This window comes from Cynocephalus volans, chromosome 5 (genome assembly GCF_027409185.1).
Source record: "Cynocephalus volans isolate mCynVol1 chromosome 5, mCynVol1.pri, whole genome shotgun sequence".
Taxonomy (NCBI): domain Eukaryota; kingdom Metazoa; phylum Chordata; class Mammalia; order Dermoptera; family Cynocephalidae; genus Cynocephalus; species Cynocephalus volans.
Genome location: NC_084464.1, coordinates 13844681 through 13863653, shown reverse-complemented (window position 1 = coordinate 13863653; position 18973 = coordinate 13844681). Strand labels below are relative to the sequence as shown.

The following is an 18973-nucleotide window of genomic DNA, read 5'->3' as shown; positions in this document are numbered from 1 at the left end:
CACACACACACACACACACACACACACACACACACAAACCGGGGGGGGGGGGAGAAGATATAACAACCACAATTATTTGAAGTTGATACAACAAGCAAACAGAAAGGGACATTGTTGGGGAGGAGGGGGGGAGGGAGAAGGGAGGGAGGTTTTGGTGATGGGGAGCAATAATCAGCTACAATGTATATCGACAAAATAAAATAAAAAAAAAAATAAATAAAATAAAATTAAAAAAAAAAAATAAGATACGTTTTTGAGGTAGGCTTGCTGATAGTCTGGCTGTTGAAGTGAAGGAAAAAGAAGAATCAAATATAATTCCTACATTTAAGGATAATTAAACCCACACTCTATATATGGAACATTCAATACAATTTTTTAAAGTATTTATACAATACACTATAAAGGACTCATAGCAAGTTTGTATAGAAATTTCTGCTTTATTCTCTCAGGAACTGGTAACAATTTTTGCATAGCATGATAAGGGAAATGAATAATTTTCTGTGTCCTACATTATTCTTATACACTAGAAATGATGATGATGATGACAATAGCTAACAGTTGTTCCTATGTACCAGACAATATTCTAAGACACACACTTGCATACAGGTCTTTAATCTTCACAACAGCCCTGGGAAGTCACTATTATGCAGTTTTTGTGTCAGAGAGTCTGCTGAAACCAGAAATGGTTGTCTAATGCTACAGATCTGTCCCTCTACCCTGAGTGCTCTTTATTACCAGCTTTCTATAGTTTTAAGGGTTTATTAAAAGGTTGTCTCCTGGGCCGAGCCCCTGGCGCACTTGGTAGAGTGCTGCGCTGGCAGCGCGGTGACGCTCCCGCCGCGGGTTCGGATCCTATATAGGACTGACCAGTGCACTCACTGGCTGAGTGCCGGTCACGAAAAAACGACCAAAAAAAAGAAAAAAAAAAAAAGGTTCTCTCCTTTTGGCAGGTTTGACACCCTGCTGCCTGCTTGGTCAGAGTCTCATTTAAAAATAGAACTCTAACTTATACAGAATCACGAAATTGTTTGTGTAACACCATTTACCGTCTACACAATAGTACCTTGGGAAGTTACTGTTTAATACACAGTTAACCAATTATGCATGTGAAAAACTATAGTAATATGAAACTGCAGTAATATGAAACAGGATGGCATGTTGGTGCATCACTAAGGCTGGAACATAGCATGCAAAATGAACAGTGGTGGGTGGTGAAGCTAGAAAGGCAGGGGCCAGGTCATAGAGAAATGCCTAGACTTTATCCTGTACATGACAAATATTATCACAGGGTTTTAAGAAGTGAAAGAATGTTAGATCACTCTGGCAGCAGGGTGAAAACTGGATTTGACTTAGTTGATAAAGCAGGCACACCACTGAGAAGGAATGGAAATTTATGACATAACATCTAGAAGAGTTGGTCACTAAATGTGAGCCCTAAAGAGGCGGGAACAGCCAAGGATGCTTCTTAAGTTTGAACTTGAGTGCTTGAGTGGGTACTGATGCCCCAACTGAGAAAAAAACATAGAATATGGGTCTGGAAAACTCAGGCCCATCAATTTCTAAAATCTCTTTTTCACTATATCTCATTTTATAGATAAAAATACTGACATTGACAGACATTATATACCCCAGAGTAGGCACCATTAAAAAACAAACATTTTTACCTCTTCACAACTTTTACTTTATACATTTTTTGAACCCATGAACTCAAATCAGACTTTAAAACTAGGGAATTTCCCTTTTATATCTTACACACTAACAATTACAGCAGTATTTTTATAAAATAAATTTTAAATACTCACTTCAAATTCTTTTACAAAATAACGAGTTTCACCTTGAATAACTGGTCTGTGATCCAAAAGCCTTGAATGAATTTCTCCAAGATCTATAAAGATAAAATGAAATCCAGGGTTAATCCATACTAAGTGGCATAACTCTTCCCCTTCCCCATGAATAGATGAAGGTTAAAATCCAGTTTAGATTAAGGATTAAAAGGAAATCTCATCCATGCTAGTGTGTTAAATTGGTATAACTTCTTTTGAGAGCAACTGGGCAATATTAAAGTTGAAGACATGTATACCTAGCAATTTCATGCCTAGGTATGTAATCTAAAAAAACCTCTTGCATAAATGAATAAGGCATTTTTAAATGCTTACTACAGCATGCATATAATGTCAAAAGGGAACACTCTAAACATACTCATAGGGTGGAATACTATAAACCAGTGAGTAAAAATGAATACACCAGAGTTACGCATGCCAACATAGATAAATCCTACAAATATAATGTTGAAAAGGCAAGTTTCAGAAGGATTAATGCCATTTACATAAACCTTAAAAATATGCATAATGATGCTTCCTTTTGGGACACATAGAGAAGCAATAAAACTGTAAGGAAATGAATGAGAATGATAAACACCAAATTACCATTAGGGTTGGGGGAGGCAGCGAATGCAATTACAGCATGGTACACAGTGGGGCTTGTCATGATTTATTTATTAAGATGGGTGGTGAATGTTCATTATAAGTCTCTTTACTTTTTGATAGGTTTGAAAAAGTTATAATTTAAAAAGTTCTGAATTTTAATTGTTTTTGGTGAGTCAGTCTATTCATTCTTCTCAGTAACAATTATGTAGTTTAAGATGTAAACCTTAAAATTCTTGGCGAAATCAAATCTAATAATCAAATCAAATAAGAATATGTATCATTCATGTTCATTCCTTTGTACTCTGTTCCTCAAATTTTGATTTTTGCAGACATGCTATGGGGCAATTTCAATTCTCTAGTGAATTTATTAGGCTACATCTTGTGAAGTATGCTAAGTAGAAAAAATATAAATAAAAGCATTATGAGCGTATTTCAAAAAGTTCATGGAAAAATTTGTATTATCTTTTAATTCCATTTTTCCACAAACTTTCTGAAGTACCCTAATATTCTTGCTTGAATTCTTCACCAATTCATTACCCAGACATTTCTGTAAGAAGATAATAGGAGTTCACTAAAAAAAATGAAAGTTCTATGCTTAGTTAAGTTTGGGAGACATTAGATAAAATCAAGTTAGGTTTCTTCAGCTCACATCTTCTGGGAGCCTGTAGTATGCAAATATGAGTTATGAATGCTCAAGTGAAGGGTAGAGTATGCAGGAGTTTATGGGCCTTATTTGATCAGAGAACCTACTTTGCAAAGAATACCTATTCACATCTCAATGAACACCAGTGTCTCTGAAGCACAACAACTGGCCAAGAGGACAAAGTCCAAGCTTCCTGGAAGCCCATCTAAGGTCCTCTGTGATCTGATTCAAGCCTCATCCCCCCACGTCAGCAATTATGAACAACCTGCAGTTTTCCAAACACACCATGCTGCCCTGTGCATCCTTGCCATGGTTCGGTCATACTGCTGCCACTACTGTAGCTGCGTCCCCAACTACTCCACTTTACCTAATCCCTACTATTCCTTCAAAACCGCTCAGACTCACTGTTCCTTGAAATTAACATTCATTCCATCCACCTTCCTCCCAGGTTTCATGGAGTACCCAGGCATATACTTTTATCATACTGCTCACCACATTGTCCTGAAATTACCTTTCTCCTCCAGTGAGTATCTCAGAGACCAAATTATTCATATTATACACAGAGGATATATGGTGTAACAAGCATTTTTCTACATGGCTGAGAAGCAGATAACGTTTGCTGATTTGGGGAAATCTGCATCTGTGGCCTGATATAATGGGAATTTACTTAGGCTTTGGAGAGAGCATCCAATTCTGTTTAGAAATGGATAATGATCACTTCTAAAACACCAACTGTACTCCAAAATTTAAGATAGTAAAAATATGGAGGAAAAAAGATTATCAAATACCCATTACCATAGAAATTAAGCCACTAACTAGTTTCATTATAACATCATAACAACAAAATCAGTACACTATAATAATTCAAAATTTGTAGAAGTCTCAGGGTTACATGTAAATTCTCCTAACTTAAATATAAGGTACAGATTTTCATATAAGTCCTTCTCTAGCCCTACTACACACGCAAAGCATGCTTTCGTTGTTTGATATACAAGGGTACTTCAAGAAGTTCTCGGAAAGAGTCAAATTATCTTTTAATTCTATTTTTTCCACAAACTTTTTAAAGTACCTTCATACAAGGTAACTAAGAAATAATCTTTTATTCTCCAAAAGTTCATAACCTAAACTGGGACAAATACCCCTTCACACAAAAGATAGAGGCAAGCAAAACACAGGGAAATGCAGACCTCTCATTCTCTAATAAAGGCAGAATCTTTTCCATTGGCCCTGAATGTGGACGTCTTTGCATATCATAAAGAACAATTTACTAAATAGCATTTTTTCTGATAACACCCATAGTGTCACCAGATAGATGTTATCCTTCCTCAACACTTAACTCCATCCCTGCTCATCCCACTTAGACTACTTCAACAGAGACAGTCACACCTCTCTATAACTCACTCCTTAGGCAGTCAATTCTCATTATTTGTAGTAGTTATGTTCTATAACATCACCAAGAATATGGAACCAGTAACTACGGAACTACTGCTCCTAAAGGAAAGACAGTATTAAGTTCCTACAAGCCTCCAGCCACACACGTTTTTGCCAACTGAAAAGCCATTTGTGTCACATCTTGTAAAACACACGGGTCTCATCAGTATTGAGAACCTGCTTTTCCACATAACCCTTTTCCTGTATAAAACTAAGCAGGTATTTCTTTTTATTTTATTTTATTTTATTTTGTTGATATACATTGTGGCTGATTATTGTTGCCCCTCACCAAAACCTCCCTCCCTCCTCCCTCCCCCCCACCAATGTCCCCTCTGTTTCTAAGCAGGTATTTCTAAAATTCTTCCACAGACTCCCAATATGTAGAACCTGCCTCGCCTGCAACTTTTATATTTTTCACGCCAGGAGAAGGGTTTAACGTTTTCTTGACCCTGGGTAATAACAATCATAAATTTCTTTGGCCTTAAGCCTCACAACAATGCTGTCTGCTACACTTTTTTAAAATCAGCTGTCATATCATGAATCCTCAAACTGCCACTTTTCCATCTTTTTCATAGCTTCATCACACACTGTAAATGTTACTTTAGCAGGTTACTTTAGCCTTACATACAGATCAGTGCATTTCCTCTTTCTTTTTCTGGACTGTTGATTCACTAATATTGAACTCAAAGCCAATCGCACTATAACTCAAGCTTGCACAAAGCTTACCTAACACAAGTGTTTTCTCTGTAAGGCACTTGGAAGTCTTCTGCACTTAGAAACACTACATAGTACAGCAGCATATGCCTGAGGGCCACTTTAAACAGAAAAATCACCAACAAAAAGCACAAAAATGTCAAAAACATTGCCCTAAATAGAAATCAAAAAGGACACTTGTTTACAATATGAGAGCTGAGACAAAGAGAGTGTCGCCTTGTTTAACCCCAGCTGGAATGTGGGAGTCAGGTGACTTCAACTTTGCTCTGCTCTGCACATATGCAAATGACCATGAAAGCACCACCCATACTGATTTGGGGGTTACAAAATCATTTTAGCTAGAAAGCGAATTCACAAATACCGAGTCCCCGAACCATGAGTATGACTATCTGCCTGAGTGCTCTATTTAAAATACAAATCCAACCACATGGCTCTTGTACTTAACACTGCCATTCAAGAATAAGTCCAATCTCCTTGAAAAGGCACGTCCTCTATCGTCTGTTTTCCAGTAGACTCACTTTTCTTAGTCACACTGTAGTAGTTTCCTAAACTCACTTGTCATGCTGGTTCAGGCCTCTGTGCCTTTGCTCATGCTGTTCCCAACTAAGTCCAAAATACCCTTGCCCTTTTTTTCTCAACTGCTAACATTTCATTCTTCAAGACTCAAACCAGACTTGCCATCCTCCAGAAAGCCTCCCGTCTCCCATCCTCTCCTTCTGACACCCACCTATGTAGCAGAAACCCTCGAAGATCCAGGGCACAAGTATTAAAATGATCTATTAAATGTTTCCTTTTCACTAAATCCCAGCAATAAAATTCAACAAATATCTGTCTATAGTTGACAGTCTTAAAATAAGATGAACTAAAAATCATTGTCTTCAGAATGAAAAGAGTGAACGGTCCCATAAAAGAAGTTCTAGACGTATTTTCAATTAGACTCTATTTCAGTTAGAGTCAACTTCTAGACCTAATTTCAGATTAACTTGAAAACTCCCCTGGAATTATCTTTTTTTGTCTCTTAACTTCTATTTTTTAATTTTTCCCTCTCCCCCAACTTGCACCAGCTTTATTGGGGTATGAATTGACAAATAAAAATTGTTCACATTTAAAATTATATAACACAATGATTTAATATAATATACATATACATTGTGACCTGATTACCACAATTAAGCTAATTAACACATCCGTCGCATCACAGTTACCATTTTTTCCCTTGTGCTGAGAACACTTATGATCTATTGTCTTAGCAAATTTCAAGTATACAATACAGCACTGAATTATCTTTTTTAAAAAAGTACTGTATCAAAATTAAAACTCTGTGCATCAAAGGACACCATCAACAGAGTGAAGGCAACCCCCAGAATGGGAGAAAATATTTGCAAATCATGTCTCTGAAAAGGGGTGAAGATGCAGAATACATAAAAAACTACAACTCAACAACAACAAAAAACACAACTCGATTAAAAAATGAGCAGAGGACTTGAACAGACATTTCCCTAAAGAAGATATAAAATGGACAATAAGCACATGAAAAGATGCTTAACATCACTAATTATTAAGGAAATGCAAATCAAAACCACAATGAGACACCATCTCACACTCAGTAAGATGGCTACTGCCAAAGAAAGAAAACGAGCATTGTTGAGATGTGGAGAAATCGGAACCCTTCTGCACTGTTGGTGAGAATGTAAAATGGTGCAGCCAGTATGGAAAACAGTATGACAATTCCTCAAAAATCTAAAAATGGAATTACCACATGATCCAACAATTCCTTTTGGGAATTGTACACACACACACATACACACACACACACCCCAAAGAACTGAATTGTACACACACACACACACACACACACACACCCAAAGAACTGAATTGTGTACACACACACACACACACCCCCCAAAGAACTGAATTGTACACACACACACACACACACACCCCAAAGAACTGAAAGCATTATTCACAACAGCCAAAAGATAGAATTTACCCAAACGTTCAATGGCAGTTGAAAAGATACATACATGCAAAGGAATATTTTTTAAGAATATTCCAACACATGCCACAACATGTATGCGCACTGAAGATATTATGCTAAATTTAAAAAGCCAGTCACAAAAGGACAACTACTATGAGTCCACTTACGTGAAGTACCGAGTAGCCAAATTAATAGACACAAAAAATAGAACGGTGGTTGTCAGGGGCTCGGTAGAGGAGGGAATGGAGAATTGTTTAATATATATAAAGTTTAAGTTTTGCAAGGTGAAAAGAGTGTGCATAGATGGTGATGATGCTTGCACAACAATGTGAATGTACTTAACACCAATGAACTGTACACTTTAGAAGTGAAGATAAATTTTGTTACGTTAATTTTACCCCAATTAAAAAAATTTAAACTAGTACTTCACTAAGACCGCACATATAAATTATTCTAATTTAGTCGTAATACCCATGCAACACTCCCACACTCCTAATTAGACTTAAGAGACAATCTGAAACAAAGTCTAAAAACAGCAACAGGCAGCTGTGCTGGGGCTGCCTACAAACGTACGGGTTAAATGAATCAGGCAGCAACCGAAGAAGGTACATTCCTTGGATGGTGCTGAAAAAGACTCTGAAATTGCATAAGGCCTTCCACAATGAAAGATGGGTGACTGACAGGTAACCACAGGGTTAAGGGAGGACGGCGATGAGAAAGTGCAGTATCTTAACTGGCAAAGACCTTCCCGCAGGAAACAGGGTGGTTGTGAGCTTTGGGAATCGAACCTAAAGCCGGTTCTGTTAGAGTCTAGTTTGTACCCTTCTCCCGGCTCAAAGCAGACAGAACAAATGGACGTCTGCCCAAGCGTACGACGCTTTCAAGTGTTTTAGGATGCTTTCGTTAAGTGCTATCTCATTCACTCCTCGCATGACCCAGGGGCAGACTGTCGGAGAGGCGGTAAAGAGAATGACCCGAAGTCACACAGCTCCTAAACGACTGCCTGGGAGCGCGAACCCTTCCCGACTCCCAAGTTCGGTGCCCTTTGCGTTGCTGGTGGGTCGGGAGGCTGTCCAGAGAAGCTCTGTGCCCGGGAATCCTGGGCTTGGGGAGGGGACAGGAGGCGGGCCTAATGGCCCCGGGGTGCGGCCAAGGAGAGCGAGGAAGAAAGAGGAGCTGGGTTAGCGGGTCGTTAGTGGGAAGCATCCGGCGCGGGGATATAGGCGGGGACCGACCTCCTCTCCCCCATCCCGCACAAACGCGCGCGCGCGCCAGCCCGGGTCAGAGGGCGGCCTGGGAGGTGGGGCTGCGCTGGGATTCACCAGGGACGACAGCCCTGCTACTCCGTACCCTTGATAACGAGGTGCGCTGAACCCGCTGGGGTCTTCCTGCCGCCGCCGCCGCTCGGGGCGGCCTCACAACCCACAGGAGCCTCTATCCCACCACCACTCATTCCGACCGACTCCACCCGCCCGCGGCCGCCCTGCGCCTGCGCAGACCTTGCGGCCCGTTTTCAAGGCGCGCGCGGGCTTATTGCGTCATCACAGGGAGTCGGCGAAGTCGAATCTACCCAGCGGGCCGTTGGGAAAGGCACCTGTAGCGTAGGGAGGGGTGTGAGCCTTCAGACGCTGATGCTGCCGAGTAGGAAGGTCCCTGAAAGTTAAAGCTAAACTCCGTTATCCTTCCTAAACCTACAGGAACTCATTGTGGTTTAGAGAGATTGGGGGCGGGGGGGGGAAGTGCAGTTATGGAATAATATTAATAGTAGTAGTATAATATATTATCTATTACCTGTCACCAATATTTTAAGGCATTTTGACATGCGTTGTCACTTTTGGTCGTCATAGCAACTCGGGGGACCAGTTTTATCATTTTTTTCTAACAAATTAAGTAACAGAGTTAGAGGTTAAGTAACTTGCGTAACGTATCCGACTCACTCGTGCCCATGTTAAAAAAAAAATACTTGTTCTGGCATTTGTTTTTACAAAATTTCAGCCATTTTTCATATGCACTAAGATAAAATACTGTACATGTAATTATGGAAGGGACTGGTTTGCTAGACTGCTTTGAATTGTCGTAGTCACAAAGAGACTAACATGCCTTTTGATAAACTCCGTAACGTTCATCCTGTATTCTCAACAACTCTTCAATCTTTACAAAGAACAACGTGCAGCTGCAGTGGCTCCTTCACCTCCTCTGTTCACCCAATGGTTTTTTCTAAGAATCATCTCTAATCTCCCTTCCTCCCTCCTCTCTTCCTTAACCCTCAAGGGTCTCCCAGTCCAGTGCTGAAGAAGGAATATAAACCAACATTTACAATAAAGGGCCTATAGCGATAGGACGGAGGAAGGTGCAGCACACATGTGGGATACCTGGGCATGAGGGAGTCAGGAAAGGCTTCCCAGAAGAGGCAAATGTTTGTCCTCAGACCTGAAATGAGAAGGTGTTAGCTGGGTGGGGTGGGGGTGAAGAAGGAACTTGGGGTTTCCTAGCAGAGGAAATAATAAGGCCAAAGGCAAGGAGGCATACAACAGATGAATTAATAGATAAAATGTGAATTCGGCTAATTGCAAATAGTTGGACCGGCTTCTAACCTTTCTAGCCTCTTTCATTTCTCTAGCTTTTAGCATTAATCTCTAGAAAGCATAATTCTTTTTAAAGCCCTTTGTTATTCTCCCTACTTCTAGGCACTTTCCTTATTCAAGTCTTTCTCCTGCTCCTGCAAGACTAAGTTTCGTCTAAGCCTGTCTTAATATCTTTGAACTAGTGAAGAACCTGAGAAAGCTCACTGTGATACAGTGAAGTTGAATGCTTCTCATACATTAGTGAGGCTGTTTAAAAAATGCAGATTCTGGGCTCTGCCTCCAAAATTTGCCCGTTGATGTGACAGAAGTGTTAAAAGAAACTCTGGTTGCAGTAGCTAAGACTTTGGAACAGGACAGAATTGAATTTAAATTCTGGCTCAGCCACTTGCTTGCATTGATTTTTCTGTAAATGGCAACAGAATATCCATCTTACATTGTTGTTGTGATGATTAAAGAAGATACCTGTAAAGCAATTAGTGCAGTGCCTGGCACATTGTAAATGCTCAAAAAAATTTTTATTACAATAACCTCCTCTATCTGCTTTTAAAGTACTGCATATTCTGTTCCCATTCTTCTAATCCACCTTTACCACCCAGCACTAGAATATCTTCTTATTTAGCACTTTAACATTTATAAAATGCTGTCACACATCACATACTGTATGTCTCTTAATCCTCTTACTAATTTAGTTGAGATATTAAAATCCGCATTTTCAGATGAGAAAAAAGGGTCACAGAATGTGGTAGAGAGTCTTCAAAAACAACTGCAGTGATTCCTCCCCACCCTGGACACATGGTACAACATGCTGCTCCCCCCATCAAGAGACAGTTTGTTTTCTTTCCCTTTGAACTTGGGCTGGCCTTGTCACTTGCTCTGACCAACAGAACATGGTGGAATAAGTGCCACTGCCAGTTCTGGGCCTTCAGAGACCTGGCAGCTTCTGCTTTGCTCTCTTGTGAGGAAGTCCAGGCTATCCTGCTGGAGTGAGGCCATCGTGTGGAGAAGCACTGGAAGATGAGACATCACGTGTAGAAAGAGGCTGCATGGGTGAGAACTGAGGCATGCTAGAAGTCAGCACTCCGGCCCCAGACATGTGAGAGAGACCTTCCTGGATCTTTTGACCCAGCCATCAGCCAGCTGAATGCAGTCACATGAACTGCATGTGGAGCCAACACCACAAAGTGGAGCCAAAAACTGCCATATCAACCCACAGTATTGTGATAAGTAATAAAAACCCTTGCCGTTTTAATCCACTAAGTTAGTGTGTGTGTGTTTAAATTATGCCTTCCTCTGTTATAGAGGATTTCAGATGGTTTACAATGATCTCTATACTCCAACAAGGTGACACCATAATTAGCGAATAGCAGAACCATGGTCAGAGCCCTGGTCATTTGACTTAAGGCTGGTGTGTTCCAACATAACAAAGCCAACCAGCTGGGGAGGGGGTTCTTCCTACTATGCCATGACTGTGCAAGACATATTCCTGCCTCTTCCTTTTAGACACCCACTTCCTGGAGTGCTTTCCTTGCTCGCTTTGCCTTTTCAATTCAGTAAACTTGATGTTGTATAATCCGAATATGACTGACCTTTATCCCTGGTTCCTGGGAGGTACCTTCTTGGGCCGGCCCGTGGCTCACTCGGGAGAGTGCGGTGCTGATAACACCAAGGCCACGGGTTCGGATCCTGGGAGGTACCCTCTAAATCTTTGGAGATTCTCAAATGATGAGTCCTTTTGCTATTCATGGTGAGCCCCTGAGACTATGCCTGAGCTTATGCTAATGAGGTGACTCACGGTGGGCCCCTAGGTGGTTTCAAGATGGGGTTGGCCATGCCAGAAAGAACCATATGATTAGAGGATTAGGGCTTTGAGCCACATGATCAGCCTGACCTCTGGGGAGGGGAAAAGAGAGGGTATGGAGAATGAGTTCAGCCTTACGGCCAATGATTTAATCAACCATGCCTACATAATGGAACTCCAGTAAAAACTCGGGACACTGAATCTCAAGTGAGCTTCCTGATTGGTAATCATAGTGTTCCAGGAGGGTGGCATGTTCCCAAGGAACTGGAAGCTTCACATTTGATACCTGGGAGGATATCTGGAAGACGCCCTATGCATCTCTTCATTTGGCTGGTGCTAATGTGTATCCTGTATAATAAAACTGTAATTGTAAACATAGCACTTTCCTGAGTTCTATGAGTCATGGTAGTGAATTATCAAACCTGAGATGGTAAAGTGGGAACCCCTTAATTTGTATATAGTTAGTCAGAAGTACAGGTGGCCTGGGAACCCCAGAGCTTGTGGCTGGTGTCTGCAGGAAGAGAAGTCTTGTGGAGGACCACGCCTTTAACCTCTGAAGTCTGTGCTAACTCCGGATGGCCAGTGTCAGAACTGCATTGCAATTTACAAACACTTATATGGCATTTGCTACTAGATAATGTAAGTGCTCTACAAAACTGAATTCATTTAATTCTCATGGCAGTCCTTTGAAGTAGGTCATCCTCATTTTACAGATGAGGGGGCTGAGGCACAGAGAAATTAAATGACTGCCTGACTTGTATGTGGCAGAAACAACTGATTCTGTTTATGTCTTGGTGCATGTATTTAAGTATAGGTGGTGGATGAAGAGAGAATGGAGAGGTGAGATTTGAAGAGAAGAGAGAAGCCATACTAACTTTAATAGGCCATAAGAGTTTTTCATTTTTTCATTCAAAAACGTTTAACAAATATTGAGCACCAGCTACGTGTCCAGCATAGTGTGCTAGGAGCTGTGATATAGTAAGACTGACCCGGCCTTTTCCTTCCCTTATGGAGCATACAGTCTACCATAGGAGACAATACTACATAAGGGCACAATTACTGTTCTGCAATTCCATCGCTTGTAGCCTGTGAATATGTGTTCTAGCCACTTGATTATACTGTTCTGTACACTATTGAGTTGTATTGTTCTCTGGGATGGTCAGGTCCATTGTATGCTTCTGTTTCTTTCTCCCCTTTTGCAGAAATTTTTAAACAGCAGCTCAGACAACATTGGCAGTGCTGTTCTGCCTGGCATCACTGAGTGTGTGCTCGGTCTTTGACCCATGGAATCTCAGAGTTATGAGGCTACTAAGGGACTCTGTATCATCTCCTTGAAGGTCTTGCATTATCTCTTCTTGTCTTTGGATTGAAAAAACTTTTCTGTATTTTTTTAAGCAACATTTTTACTGACATAATTGTAGTTTCTCACACAGCTGTAAGAAATAACAGAGAGTTCCCTTGTATACTTTGCCTAGTTTTCCCCAATGGTAACATTTTACAAATGCTAATGTCACAACCAGGATATTGACACTGATACAACCACTAATCTTATTCAGATTTTACAGGTTTTACTTGTACTCATTGTGTGTGTGTGTGTGTGTTTAGTTTTAAACAATTTTATCACGTGTTGGTTTATGCATCCATCATTACAGTCAAGATACTGAACAGTTTCAATGCCTATGGATCCCTCACAAAGTGCCTTTTTTATAACCACACCTACCTTCCTCTCTGTCCCTGCCCCAGCTCCTGGCAACCTATAATCTGTTCTCCATTTCTAAAATTTTGTCACTTCAAAAATATTATATAAATGGAATCATACACTACATACTTCTATGTTTTTAAGAATAGCTGTTCTCATGTCATAACACTCTATACAAGATCATTTTTCAGAGAATAAATATATTAGATACAAATATAACCATGGAATTATAAAGGAATTTTTCAAATTACTCCGCTTTTTGAGAGTCAAGACATCTAAATCATGGAAATATTGTCAACTTAGAAAAAGTAAAGTTCTGACTTTAGGGGCAATTATTTGCTGTAACTCCATATTGAATCTTATGAAAATTAAAAAATAAAATGAGTACTAAATTACATGCATATTGAGAACAAAATTAAAGTCCATTCCTTAGCATAAGCCCATCAAGGATAAGCATAATTGGTACAGGGTTGGGGAGGGACTCCTGAATTTATTTTGCTTTTTATGAAATCCACTTCATGAGATTTCCTCTGGAACATTTTCTGTTGGCATTACTTTTTATCTTCTTTTGTCTAACCTATTTTTGAAGAGGGTTAAAAATATTAAAAGTGCAAAAACTGATCAAGGCAAGTGTCTTTGAATAAGACACTGAATATTACTACATATTAATCTAATAAGTTTGGGAAATGTATATGGCACACTAGGCATAAAAGTCAATGTGGTTTGAGGTAGCACATAGTGTATCAGCATCAGTGATCTTCTAGTGGCAGCAACTTTATAGCCTGGTACTGAACCTTCCTGTACCAAATCCTGCTAGTTCCCCTCAAGAGGCTTCTAATGTGGGTATACCATCTGGAGAACACACCATGCTTTACTGAGAAAGCTGCTGTGGAAAGAAACTGCTCCTGTGACAGAGCCAAACCACTGGCTTGCAGAATGCCTCCATCAACAGACTGGGCACACCTTCAGAAAACTGGACTCAGCTCTGCAAAAAGATCAAGGTATGAGTTCACAGATGCATGCAGTTAACACTGTCTGTCACCTATGCTTTGGACATGTGTAGTACAGTGGTTCTCATAGTGTGGTCATCACACCAGCAGCAGTAGAATTACCTGGGGATTTGTTAGAAATATGTGAATTCTCAGGCCCCACCGCAGACCTCCTGAATCAGAAACTGAAATTGGAGTGCAGAAATCTGTGTTTTAAGAAGCCCCAGGTGATTCCCATGTATGCTAAAGTCTGACAACCACTGCTTTAGTGAAATGTCTGTTCTCTGTTTCCTGAGCATCTGGTTATGACAGTCAACTATAGAGTTCTTTTATCCAAGTGACAGGGCTCAAGTCAAGTGCTGAAAACCATTAGGGACTGGACACCTGGTAAGGCCAGTCTGAGAGTTAAAAATTTCTAAGGCCCTTTAAGACAAAGTATGTGTGTCTTGCAGGTCAGGAAAAATGGGGTAGTGGGAGAAAAAAAACTTACATTACACGAACAGATTACTTCATGAACTGCAGCATTGAAATTTGGAATCAGGTGGTTGGAAGTGTCTCATCTTGGTCAAAGCAAGCCTGCGGCCTTATTGTTTAGAGCTATGCCTTGTCAAATTAGTTGCATGGCTACTGTATTTCAAGCTTAACTTGGACAGACAGGCCTGCCAGGCACAAATTTCTCAAGCAGATGATGTTAGAGAGGACAAAAATTATCCACTGCAAAACTGCGAGGACAGATGACACTCAGCAGGGATGGCAAGCCAAATCTGCAGGATCCATAATACAATTGGCTAGCCCTAGGGACCTGGCCTCTTTGAAGTGGAAGAGATGACAAGAATGAGCCATCAAATAAACTCACCAGGCTGGAAAAGATGCAAAGCTTTTATTCCCCCCACAAAGAAACAAAAGTTTAAAAGATTAAAATATTCCTAAAGGAATCACAACACAATAATGGAAGCAGAAATCCTTGAGACATAATAGCAAAAATGGCTCACATCTTTCCTATCCTACCTTCTTTGGCCTCTCTCCCATAAGTGAAAGATGAGTTTTGCTAGATTAGGTAGCAGTTGGAATTAGTTTTATTCATCAGCAATATCGGGAATAAAGGCAGAGCCCGCAGGAATGTGGGCTCCAGCAACAAGTAATCATTATCGCAAAAATCAAATTCCCCATCTCATCTCTATAATATGCCTGTACGTAACCCTAGAGCTGAGCTTCACAGTGTTATAAATCCAGCACACAGACATGGAGCAGTGGGATATGGAGCCCCTTGTGTATCTAAAAGCTCTGTCCAGCAAGAGAGATATATGATAGTAACTTTCTTCCCATTGCTTTTGCAATAAAATCCACCCAGAGCTCCAGGAAGAGTTAGGAATGTAATTCAGCTTCAGTAAATCAAGATGAAAATTAAGATGGCCAGATATGTAGCAGCCTGCTCAGGTATATGGAGAATTTGAAATTTATTGCCCTAGTAATGGGTAGCAGCAGATTATCTAATTATGGAGAGAAAGAAGAAATATTGCTCTCTGGGGTAAAAAGCTAAATGCTCTAATCCATTAAACCACCACATCTCTGCCAAAGCTAGATTAATATTAAAGTTCATGTAACATCTGACTTTTTTAAGGAATAAAGTCAAATATTAGGAAAAAAATATAAATGAGAAAGCTATAGTTCACAGTAATTCTACTTTGACTACTTGTCAAATAGTGTATTTTATCTTTCGGTGTGATGTACACGTACCTGATTATAATAGAGTTTTATTCTTTCCTAACAACGTATTTGCTTAAATTTTTATCAATGTGTCTTGAAGCTATTCTGAACAGACTTTCAGTAGGGCTCTCATGAATTAGATATGCTTTTAAGGGGCACTGCGAATATGATGCACTGGCAGCACGGGATTCTCCCTATTCATCCTGTCCCTACCTTCCTGCCTTTGTCCCTGAAGAAAACCTAATGTACCTATTACTGTGGTTAACCATGGCTTCAGGTATAACTGAGTGGAGTCAATGCCAGACCAATGTTTAATAGGGAGTAAAAATGAGAATCCCCATTTTTCTGTAAAAAACATTAAGGAAATAATCTTATTGCTTCACTGGATGGGGATGGGGATGGGGTGCTTAACTGGTAAGTCATGTCATGGATGATTACATCACTCTTGAAGTTATGTCACTTCTTCTACCACATTGTGACAGCAACATCTTGGAATAGATTTACAACCAAAGAACTCCACAAAACTTCATGCTATCTTGGATGATTGGGTATAACTGTGCCTATGGACAAATGGCCTTTTGATATTGCTCCCAGTTCTATTATTTCTATTTGTTTAAAAACCAATATTTATTCTAATTAATGAAAAAAATTCATGGATCCTTGACTGAAGAATGATCCTTGTCTATTTTGAATTTTTTTTTTGGTGGGAGGGACTTTATTCCTTAGGCAATAGAAGGTCAATAATTTTAACCTAGAGATAACTAGGCCAATGGGAGTCTAGAGTCAAGTGTTCTAGTTCCCCTAAGTGTGATATTGTACAGGTGAACCCACAGACAGCGAGGAGGAGTAAAGCTGGGGTTCTTAACCTGGGCGTATGGAATGGCCTGGGGAAGTGTCTGCAAATCTTGGAAATTCCAAGCAATCTTTCTATGACAGCTTTCATACCTTTCATCAACTTTTCAAAGGGTCTGGACCCCAAAGAGTATAGTGCACAGGCACAGAGAAAATCAGCAACCCCTCACTCCCCACCCCCCAGCCTAAAGGCATGTATCTCCATTTGGGGTCAGGAAGCAGAAGAGAGACCAGCCAGAAAAACTTCCTAACTCAAGAGTTAGGAGGCAGCTCAGCCTCCTAGGGACATGATCTGGAGAGGATGTGGACGCCAGGAGGGTCCCATCGCTGTACAGATTCTAGTAGAGACAGTCATATTTATATCTTAGGGCTCAAATCTGTTCCTGAAAGTTGCATATGGAATATGGACGTGTATCTGGTCAAGGCAGTCGAATCAACTCCAGTGAACAATATGGTGACAGATTGTCTTCCATCCCTGAAATTATACAATTCCCATTCCAGCCGTGCTCTAATTAAGGTGTTAGTTAGCATGTTGCTTACTCTCTGCCTCCTTCCTAGCTCCTAAATTAATGTGAGATAATGTTAATATTGTAAAGTGCAGTACAGACCCCAGGATATAATAAACACTCAGTAAATGACATCCAGTTTTTATTTACTTTTAAAGAAGGTGGAGTGGCCAGCAGCCTCCCAAAGAATGCTTTCCATGCTATTACAGGAATTTATTCACAGACTGTTGGATTGTAAACTCTATATGGGCAGGGGTGTAATTATGTTATCCCCAGGGCCTGGTCTGGTACATGGTAGGTGTTAAATAAATATTTGGGGGATCACTGAAGGGTCAGCGCTGCAGGCTTCTGGAAATTACAGAAAGAAAACGGTTGGAAAGAGGCATTCACTTTTCAGAAGAAATAGCGTGCACAAAGATGGCTGCACTCTCTTTTAGACGAGTATCATTAGAAACAAAATAAGAAAAATAGTATGGTCCCTCTTCTCAACAGGCTGAAAGATGTGAGGATCAGAGACTTGTAAACTGGTAAGAAATATGAATTCATGTTTTACCAAAATCACAGGATGCTCTGCCACCATCTGTCTTATCTCAGATGAGTTCACATGTGGAGCAGGGTGGTACCTCAGGGATGGCAGGTGGGAAAAGACCTCAGAATCTGGCTTTGTAAAATTGTAGTTTATGATCTTACAATCTTCCATAGCAGTTTGTCTTGTACTGATCACTTTCTGTGTGCTAGGTATGGTGCTAAGTCATTTTTATACATTCTCATTGCAAATTAAACAATGAGATTAGTGATCTTTACCACTTTTCATATGAGGAATTTCATGGGCAATGACTAATCCAAGGTATCATAATTAATATATGGGGAGGCTGGTGTGTTTGACTCTACTTTTTTTTTCAACTGCTTTACTGAGCTATAATTCACATATCACAACATTCACCATTTAACGTGTACAAGTCAGAGGTTTTTTAGTATATTCAGAGTTGTGCAATCATCTCATTTATTCCTGAAGCTATGTACACATTTATCTTATCCAATGCCTACGGCAGCTTTTTTCTAAGGTTGGTAAACACTAATTTCCCAAGTTGATTAAACAGAATTTTACTGGCACACCTGTAAAGTGGTTTACAGGTTAAATTTGAGCCAAACACTTCTATTTGAATCCCAGCCCCTTGATGACTACTGGTTGTGTGACCCTGAGCTAGCTCCCTAACCTCTCTGTACCTCAGTTTCCTTATCTGCAAAAAGGGGATAATTAAAGGAGTGAATTCACTTAAAAGCACTTAGAATGGTGCCTGATATACATTAAATGCTCAGTAAATACTAGCTATTATTATTGTTACTAAAATCCATGAACAGATCCTCATAATGATAACTGCATATTGCAGGACCCTGAAATTAGCTTCTGAATCATGAAAATTGTTGTCAGAGAAGAGACGTTTTATTACATTCTAATTCTTTGTGTATCAATGACCTACAGAATGTCAACATACCAGCAAAATGTCTTCTGACCATCTGTCATTCAGAAAGTATTTTCCATTTAAACACTGTGACAGAGATAGCTAGTTGCCTACCTAGTATCCCTTTTATCCTTCTTCCTCATTGTCACAGCATAGCTTTTATTATGGGTGGCAATGTGCCA

The 18973-nt window shown here is 40.1% G+C and overlaps 1 protein-coding gene across 5 annotated transcripts in view; it reads right to left on the bottom strand.

The window, feature by feature from the left end:
- BLOC1S5 (biogenesis of lysosomal organelles complex 1 subunit 5) overlaps positions 1-8657 on the bottom strand; it is a 40584-nt gene extending 31927 nt beyond the window's left edge. For all 5 annotated transcript variants that reach the window (XR_010023601.1, XM_063096930.1, XM_063096931.1 and 2 more), the window contains exons 1-2: positions 8543-8657; positions 1803-1885 (exon numbers count right to left, since the gene is read on the bottom strand). Coding sequence is in view for 4 of the 5 variants with exons in the window: in XM_063096930.1 (XP_062953000.1) it covers positions 1803-1885; positions 8543-8645 (186 nt within the window). In the remaining variant the exon portion in view is untranslated. The remainder of the gene's footprint in view (positions 1-1802; positions 1886-8542) is intronic.
- Between the last annotated feature and the right edge of the window lie 10316 nt (positions 8658-18973).